The 9,654-nt window shown below is 53.8% G+C and overlaps 1 protein-coding gene across 1 annotated transcript; it reads left to right on the top strand.

The window, feature by feature from the left end:
• Positions 1–3,025: 3,025 nt before the first annotated feature.
• On the top strand, positions 3,026–3,601 carry LOC116969646 (zinc finger protein 239-like; the record flags this gene model as incomplete). Its single annotated transcript, XM_033016457.1, has 2 exons — positions 3,026–3,062; positions 3,134–3,601. Coding segments are annotated over exons 1-2 (505 nt in total), but the record flags the coding sequence as incomplete, so codon positions are not given.
• Positions 3,602–9,654: the final 6,053 nt, after the last annotated feature.

The raw sequence follows: 9,654 nt of genomic DNA, 5'->3' as shown, positions 1-9,654 counted from the left end.
AGTGCTGGGAGAGAGGGGTGGCTCAGTCTGGAAGCTTCGGCTGGGTTGGAGGAGTTGTGGCAAGGGACATGGGAGTAGAGGACAAAGAGTTCTGCCCTGCAGTATTGTGGCCATCTGTGCCAATATGGTTACTGAACATCCCAAAAGTTGATCTGGAGATATGGGAGGCAAAAAGGAGGAACAAAAATTCAGACCTAAAGACAGAATATCATAGCCATATAGATAATAGATACAGGGAACACCTCTTAATTTCACAGATGGATCAAAGGACCCAGTAGCTGAAACAACAGGGGCGGCTGTGGTAGTCCAGGGGATGAATGTTGAGCTTTGCAAAAGAACAAATAATTATTTGACAGTGTATACAGTGGAACTGTACGCTATTTTGATGGCAGTTCGGTGGATGGAACAGGTGCAACCATGCAAAGTATTAATATGTAGCGACTCATTATCTGCAATCCAGAGTATTGGGTCTGGTGCATCCCATAGGCGGCCTGACCTAGTGTATGAAATCCTGCTACTATTAAGCCAAGTGACAAGGAGGGCAGTGACGTGACTTTGTTGTGGGTCCCAGCACACATTGGTGTTCTAGGAATGAAAAGGTGGATAAATTAGCAAAGGAGGCTTTAAAAAAAAGAAACATAGAGGTAAACTTACAATTATCCAAATCTGAAGGAAAACACATTGTGTGGAAGAAAATAAATCAGGAATGGCAACAATACTGGGAACAGGAGGCAAAGGGGAGACACCTCTATTCGCTACAAAACAGAGTGGGCATTACAGCAAGAAGAGGGGGGAACAGGAGGGAACAGGTAGTATTAGCAAGATTGAGGATAGGACACACTCACCTGAACAGCACATTAAAAATGTTGGGAAAACACCCTACTGGGCTGTGTGAGGAATGCCATCAGCCGGAAACAGTTCAGCATGCCCTAGTTGCATGTAGGCGATATGAGACAGAAAGAGGAATTATGACCAGTGAAATGAAGAAAATTGGAGTGACAGAAATATCAGTAAAGAACATTCTAGAGTGTGGAGGGAAAGGAAAAGGAGTAAAGGTGTTGTTTGATTTCTTGAGGGCCTCTGGCCTTATAAAAAGGATATAATGTAAAGACATGAGTACTGTGGAATGAAGCCAGAAGGTGGCAGCAATGCAACATTGCGGATGCCGGCTGCCGAGAGGGGCAGGAATAAGGGGAGAGGTTCAGAGAGAGAAGAGACAGTCTGGGGGAGGGAGGGGTGAGAGACTGGGGGTTGGAAAAAAGGGTGGTGGGGGGAAGCAGGGAGCAAAGGGAGGGGGGAGGGATTCAAGTGGGAGTTGGTTTGGTGCCGAGGGGGATGAATGGGGGGGCAGGGAACTGGGGGGGAGAGAGACGGGTCAAGTGAGTCATGGAAGGGGGTAGGGAGCCTGGTGGGGGTGTGTTCACACTGTTTGGGGGTGGGGAGGAGGGGGAGGGAACAAAGGGGGGTAAGGAGCAGGAGGCGGCAGAGGTAAGGGGCAGGGAGCCACAGGGAGGAGGTCACATTGTTTGAGGGTGGGGAGGGTGTTGCAGTTTAGGAAGTCAAACCAGGGCAGGATCTTCACTGTGAATGGCGGGGCGCTGGGGCAATAGACAAAGGACAATAGGTGCAGGAGGCCATTCGGCCATTTGAGCCAGCACCGCCATTCAATGTGATCATGGCTGATCATCCCCAATCAGTTCCCCGTTCCTGCCTTCTCCCCATATCCCTTGACTCCACGATCTTTAAGAGCCCTATCTAGCTCTCTCTTGAAAGTATCCACAGAACCGGCCTCTGAGGCAGAGAGGTCCACAAACTCACAACTCTGTGTGAAAAAGTGTTTCCATGTCTCTGTTCTAAATGGCTTACCCCTTATTCTTAAACGGTGTGGCCCCCGGTTCTGGACTCCCCCAACATCGGGAACATGTTTCCTGCCTCTAGCATGTCCAAACCCTTAACAATCTTATATGGTTCAATAAGATCCCATCTCATCCTTCTAAACTCCAGAGTGTACAAGCCCAGCCGCTCCATTCTCTCAGCATATGACAGTCCCCCACATCCCGGGAATTAACCTGGTGAACCTACGCTGCTCTCCCTCAATAGCAAGAATGTCCTTCCTCAAATTAGGGGACCAAAACTGCACACAATACTCCAGGTGTGGTCTCATTAGGAATCTGAACTCTGAGCCTTGCGGAATGTGTAGAGCCGAGGGATCTAGGAGTGCGGGTACGAGTTGGGCCGAAGGGCCCTGTTTCCAACACTGTATCACTCCATGACTCTATGACAAAGTGCTGGAGTAACTCAGCGGATCAGGCAGCATCTGTGGAGAAGATAGACACAAAGTGCTGGAGTAACTCAGCAGGTCAGGCAGCATCTGTGGAGAGAAGGAATGGGTGGCGTTTTGGGTCGACACCCTTCTTTGGTTTAGTTTAATTTAGAGATGCAGCGCGGAAACAACAGGTCTTTCGGCCCATGGGGTCCGCGCCGACCAGCGATCACCCCGTACACTAGCACTGTCCTACGCACATTGGGGACAATTTAGCTATTTTGTGGAGGCCAATTAATTTACAACTGTACCGCTGCGCCAGTGTGCAGCGCGGAATTATATAATGGTTTCCTCCGCCATAAACGCACCCAATATGTGCTAGGAATGTCCTGTTTGCCAGCTTGTTGACCCTCAGTGTTCCCCTCCTGCAGGGTTTAGGAGCCGTTGCTGTGGACGGAGAGACAGGAACGTGAGCGGCCATTGAGGGCGGCCAGGGTGCCGGTGAGCCCCCCATCTGCACGGTGTGCGGGCCGGGCATCGAGGGCTGATCTTCGATGGAGGACAACATGACGGGGCACAACAAGGAGAAGCGTTATGAGTGCGACGTGTGTGGCAAGGCCTGGCAGTACCCGAGCAAGCTGGAGGCCCACCGGCGGGTGCACATGATAGAACGCCCCTTCAACTGCATAGAGTGCGGCAAGAGCTTCAAGAGGGCGGATGTGCTGAAGGCCCACCGGCGGGTGCACACGGGCGAGAAGCCCTATGGCTGCTCTACATGCGGCGAGAGCTTTACCCAGTTGTCGAGGCTGCGGGAGCACCAGCGGGTGCACAGCAGTGAGCGGCCCTTCACCTGCTCCGACTGCGGCAAAGGCTTCAAGTCGTCCAAGGATCTGAAGGGGCATAGCCGCGTGCACACCGGGGAACGCCCCTACACATGCAGCGACTGCGGCAAGGGCTTCACCCGGTCTAGTCACCTGCTGGTGCACCAGCGCACCCACACCAACGAGCGCCCCTACACATGTGCCCAGAGCGGCAAGGACTTCACCCAATCCGGCAACCTGGTGCTGCATCAGCGCACCCATACCGGCGAGCACCTCTTCACCTGCGCGCAGTGCGGCAAAGGCTTCACCCATTCCAGCAACTTGCTGAGGCACCAGCGCACCCACACCGGGGAGCGCCCCTTCACCTGCGCCCAGTGCGGCAAGGGCTTCACCCACTCCAGCAACTTGCTGAGGCACCAGCACACCCACACCGGGGAGCGCCCCTACACTTGCGTCCAGTGCGGCAAGGGCTTCACCCGCTCAGACCGCCTGCTGTATCACCAGCGCACCCACACCGGCGAGCGTCCCTTTACCTGTGCCCAGTGCGGCAAGAGCTTCACCCAGTCCAGGAGCCTGCAGCAGCACCAGCGCACCCACACCGGCGAGCGCCCCTACACCTGCGCCCAGTGCGGCAAGGGCTTCACCCGCTCCACCTATCTGCTGTCCCACCAGCGGGTGCACGCCGGCGACCGTCCCGTCCCCAGCCCGGTGTGTGGAGAGCGCTTTGCCATGGCCTCCCACGCCCTCCCTCACCAGCACGTGCACACCAGTGGCCAGCCCTACGACTGCCCGTACTGTGGTGAGGAGTTTGACAGCTCGCGGGGGTTGCGGCAGCACCGGCGGACTCACGTCGGCGAGCAGCTGCTCTCACTGTGACAAGAGAGCACGGGGCTGCGGGAGCACCAGCGGATACACACTGGAGACCCTTTGTGTGCGCTGAGTGTGGCGAGGGTTTCACCCGCCTTGACCACCTGCTGGACCACTGACGAGTCCACACCGGCCAGCGCCCTTTCATCTACCCTCTCTGCAGCAAGACCTTTGCCCGCTCCTCCAGCCTGCTGGCACACCGCCACGTGGATAGATAGGCGCTGTTTAAGTAGACACAAAAGGCGGGAAGAAATGGATAATGTTTCAGGGTCGAGACCCCATCTTCAGTGTCGACCCGATATGTCACCCATTCCTTGTCTCCAGAGATGCTGCCTGTTCTGCTGAGTTACTCCTGTACTCTGTGAATGTCACCGATCCATGTTCTCCACAGATGCTGCCTGACCCGCTGAGTTTCTCCAGCACTCTGTGTTAGTTATAAAGTGATACAGTGTGGATACAGGCCCTTCGGCCCAACTTGCCCACATTGACCAACATGTCCCAGCTACACTAGTCCCACCTGCCTGTGTTTGGTCCATATCCCTCCAAACTTGTCCTATCTATGTAACTGTCTAACTGTTTCTTGGGATAGTCACAGCCTCAACTACCTCCTCTGACAGTTTGTTCCATACTCCCACCACCCTCTGTTTGAAAAGGTTACCCCTCAGTTTCCTTTTAAATCTTTTCCCCTTCACCTTGAACCCATGTCCTCTGGTCCTCGATTCCCCCAGTCTGGGCAAGTGATTCTGTGCATCTAACTAAATTGTGCTCTATGCAAGATTCCAGAATCTGCAGTTTCTTGTGTCTCCCTCACCTGTATCCACCTATCACTTCTGAAGAAGGGACTCAGCCTGAAACTTCTCCCATTCCTTTTCTCTAGAGATGCTGCCTGTCCCGCTGTTACTCCAGCATTCTGTATCCACCTATCACTTGCCAGGCTTTGTCCAGCCCCCAACTCGCTTTTCCAGCTTCCTCCCCCCACCCTCTCCACTCAGTCTGAAGAAGGGTCCTGACTCAAAACGTCGTCTGTCCATTCCCTCTAAAGCGGTGGAGGGACTCAGTTGGTCAGGCGGCATCTGTAGAGGGAAGGCAATCTAAGGCGACCACTCCCACCTCTCCCTTTCTCCACCCCCCACAACAAGCAGTCTGAAGAAGGGTCCTGACCTAGAATGTTGCCTGTCCATGCTCTCCAGAGGTGCAAGTTACTTCAGGAGATTGTGTCTCTTTTTGTAAACCAGCATCTCCTGTTCCTGTATCTAGACTAGGCGTAAATTTCACCCTTCACTTGTGCTCAGTCCGTCAAGGCCTGCTGGATCTCCCGGTTGCCAACCATTTTATCTCCCCTTCCCACTCCCACACTGATCTTTCTGTCCTGGGCCTCCTCCATTGCCAGAGTGAGGTGACACACAAACTGGAGGGACAGCACCTCACAGCTTACAGACCAGGCATGAACACAGAATTCTCCAATTTGAGGAGACTCTCCCCTCATCCAAATGAAATCCTGGAGCCTGTCCCGACCCCAACTCTATTTTCCTGCTTCCCCCCGCCCGCCCCCACCCCCCCCTCCATAAGTCCATAGAAATGTTCAGACCCGACACGTTGCCTGGCCATTCCCCTCCAAAGTGCCGGTAGAACTCAGCAGGTCAGCCATCCGTGGTGGGAGACGGATGGAGAAGTGTTCCTAATACAAGCCCTCCTTAGCCCTGTCGAGGAGCAGACAAGCAACAGTACCAGCATCTTCTCATTCATAATGTACCCAAGTGAATATGCAAAAGTGAGCCAAGCTGCACACAGCCGACTGCTCACAGTACCAGCTGGCTGCCACTGGCCCAAACACTTAAAAGCATTTTAAAGTGTGTTTGTTTTTAAATAAAGTCTTAACGTATTTGTGCCTTGCCTAACAAATAAAGCAAGTTTTTCCTGACCTGACTGTGTTCTTCAGAATTGATGTTGTGTTCTTCAGAATTCATGTTGTGTTATCAATAATGAAAGAAAATGCCAGCCTTCTCAGGAAATGATGATGATGGCGGGACTGACATATGTTGAAAGAATTGGTTGACTGGGTTTGTATTCACTGGAATTCAGAAGGATGTGGGAATCTTATAGAATCGTATAAAATTAGTGAGAGATTGGACAGGGGAGGACAGCACTGTTATCCATTTCTTTAGAAAAGATTTAACATTTTTAAATAGCCTAAGTGTCCAAATAACATTCACACAAGAATTCACAATATAGCATCATTTTTAAATCTCATTGTCGTAGATTTATGGGCCAAATAGAAGGAATTTAGTGTTTGATTCCTGTAAATGAATGGCCATTATTTTGGTGACTGGCTATTTTACCCCCACTTGCCTTTATCTAAGCAGGTTCATTGCACGACACTGAACAGCCAGACTTGCCTTCTCCCTGGTCAGCTCCTGTACAAGCTGCTCTGGGAATCCACGAGGGATGGAGACAGACAGACAGACACTCCACAAACTCCTCGTCCACTTGGCCTTGTTCTCCTGTCCCACCCTGCGCCTTCCGCCCCGCTCTTAACGTCACCGCTCGCGGAGGGCAGCGACGTCATTTCCGGGCTGGTGCCCCCCCCCCCCCCCCCCCCCCCCCGGGCCCCACAGCTGTATTACACTCGCTCCCGGGCCCCACAACTGTAATACACTCGCTCCCGGGCCCCACAACTGTATTACACTCGCTCCCGGGCCCCGCAACTGTATTACACATGCTCCCGGGACCCGCAACTGTAATACACTCGCTCCCGGTCCCCACAACTGTAATACACTCGCTCCCGGGCCCCACAACTGTATTACACTCGCTCCCGGGCCCCACAACTGTAATACACTCGCTCCTGGGCCACGCAACTGTATTACACTCGCTCCCGGGCCCCGCAACTGTATTACACACGCTCCCGGGACCCGCAACTGTATTACACTCGCTCCCGGGCCCCACAACTGTATTACGCTCGCTCCCGGGCCCCGCAACTGTATTACACACGCTCCCGGGACCCGCAACTGTAATACACTCGCTCCCGGGCCCCACAACTGTAATACACTCGCTCCCGGGCCCCACAACTGTATTACACTCGCTCCGGGCCCCACAGCTGTGTTACACTCGCTCCCGGGTCCCGCAACTGTATTACACTTGCTCCCGGGACCCGCAACTGTATTACACACGCTCCCGGGCCCCACAACTGTATTACACTCGCTCCCGGGCCCCGCAACTGTATTACACTCGCTCCCGGGCCCCGCAACTGTATTACACTCGCTCCCGGGCCCCGCAACTGTATTACACTCGCTCCCGGGCCCCGCAACTGTATTACACTCGCTCCCGGGCCCCGCGACTGTATTACACTCGCTCCCGGGCCCCGCAACTGTATTACACTCGCTCCCGGGCCCCGCAACTGTATTACACTCGCTCCCGGGCCCCGCAACTGTATTACACACGCTCCCGGGCCCCGCAACTGTATTACACTCGCTCCCGGGCCCCAACTGTATTACACTCGCTCCCGGGCCCCAGCAACTGTATTACACTCGCTCCCGGGCCCCGCAACTGTATTACACTCGCTCCCGGGCCCCGCAACTGTATTACACACGCTCCCGGGCCCCGCAACTGTATTACACTCGCTCCCGGGCCCCGCAACTGTATTACACTCGCTCCCGGGCCCCGCAACTGTATACACTCGCTCCCGGGCCCCACAACTGTATTACGCACGCTCCCGGGCCCCACAACTGTATTACACTCGCTCCCTGGCCCCGCAACTGTAATCACACTCGCTCCCGGGCCCCAGCAACTGTATTACACTCGCTCCCGGGCCCCGCAACTGTAATAGCACTCGCTCCCGGGCCCCAGCAACTGTATTAGCACTCGCTCCCGGGCCCCACAACTGTATTACACTCGCTCCCGGGCCCCAGCAACTGTATTAACACTCGCTCCCGGGCCCCAGCAACTGTAATTACACTCGCTCCCGGGCCCCGCAACTGTATTACACTCGCTCCCCGGGCCCGCAAACTGTATTACACTCGCTCCCGGGCCCCGCAACTGTATTACACACGCTCCCGGCCCGCAACTGTATTACACTCGCTCCCGGGCCCACGCAACTGTATACACTCGCTCCCGGCCCGCACAATGTAATTCACTCGCTCCCGGGCCCCAGCAACTGTATTACCACGCGCTCCGGCCCCCAACTGTATTACCTCGCTCCCGGCCCCCAAACTTAATACACTCGCTCCCCTCCCCCTCCTGTTCCCCCCCCTTCCCTCTCCCCTCCCCTCTCTCCCCCCTCCCCCTCCCCCCTCCCCCCCCCCCCCTCTCTTACCCTCCTCCCCCTTCCCCTCCTCCTCTCCCCCCCCCGCTTCCTTATACACTCCTCCCCCCTCTCTCTCTTTCTCCTTCCCCCCACACTCACCAACCGTTGATCGCCGCCGTTAACCGCCCCGAAGCTGGGACACCTGGAAAGCGACGGTAAAGGGGTAAAAAGCATGAATTAATAACAGCTGCATTTGATTGACACCGTGTGCTCGACCCGTTCTCCCGCCTCCACCCGGGATCCGAGCGCGTGTGTGTGGGCGGGGCCAGAGCGCGCGCGTGTGTGTGGGCGGGGCCAGGGCCCTGTGTGTGGGCGGAGCCAGAGCGCGCGTGTGGGCGGGACCAGAGCGCGTGTGTGTGTGGGCGGGGCCAGAGCCCTGTATGTGGGCGGGGCCAGAGTGCGCGTGTGTGTGTGTGTGTGTGGGCGGGGCCAGAGCACGTGTGTGTGTGTGTGGGCGGGGCCAGAGTGCGCGTGTGTGTGTGTGTGTGTGGGCGGGGCCAGAGCGCGTGTGTGTGGGCGGGGCCAGAGCGCGGGGGCAATGTTACAACATGTTGGGATTTTAAACGTCAAGTCTGTAATTTATCCCATCAGATAAAACATAAAAAGAAGTTTAATTTGTCACCTAATTCCCTTTCATATTTTTAAGTATTAAAAAAGCAATTTTCATACTCGGAAATTAGCATGTTGTACCCTATTGCCTTTCCATTGACTTAACACCAAAGCTGTGATCGAGGACAGTCAAAAGCCCATAACTTTCTTAAAAATTAAGAGAACCAAAATAAATTATCAGTTATTATAGATTGAAACATTCTGAAACAAATATGAAACAATCTTACTTGGATGACCTGAAATTAAAGCATATAATTAGTTAGTTACCCAATTGTAGCTAATTACATAATTCAATTACTAGATCTAAACATCTATCCATTTCTTAAGAAAAGATCAACATTTTTAAAAAGCCTAAGTGTCCAAATAACATTCCCACAATAATTCACTTTGGCGCCTTCGAGAGGGTGGCGGGTTTAAAATGTCGTTTCCTCCAGGCTGTTTAAATTGATGTTCATCAGCCTGTTTAATTGCTCAAGAAAAATCGCTCCGACTGCCGTTCTCTGCACTTATTTTTAAACTAAGTTGGATTATTTAAGTGTTAGAGTAAATTAAAAATCATCTTCTAAAGCCGTGAACGCCGACAACAGGACGGGTCTCACGTAGGGGACAAGGCAAGGTAGGCTGTTTATTTTTACATTAAAAAGTGCTGGAGTAACTCAGCGGGTCAGGCATCATCTGTGGAGAACATGGATAGGTGACGTTTCACAGAGTGCTGGAGTAACTCAGCTGGTCAGGCAGCATCTGTGTGAAGAACATGGTTAGGTGACGTTCCACAGAGTGTTGGAGTAACTCAG

Source organism: Amblyraja radiata, unplaced genomic scaffold (genome assembly GCF_010909765.2).
Source record: "Amblyraja radiata isolate CabotCenter1 unplaced genomic scaffold, sAmbRad1.1.pri S93, whole genome shotgun sequence".
Lineage (NCBI taxonomy): Eukaryota > Metazoa > Chordata > Chondrichthyes > Rajiformes > Rajidae > Amblyraja > Amblyraja radiata.
Note: the sequence above shows the minus strand (reverse complement) of the source record. Positions and strands in the feature narration are given on the sequence as shown.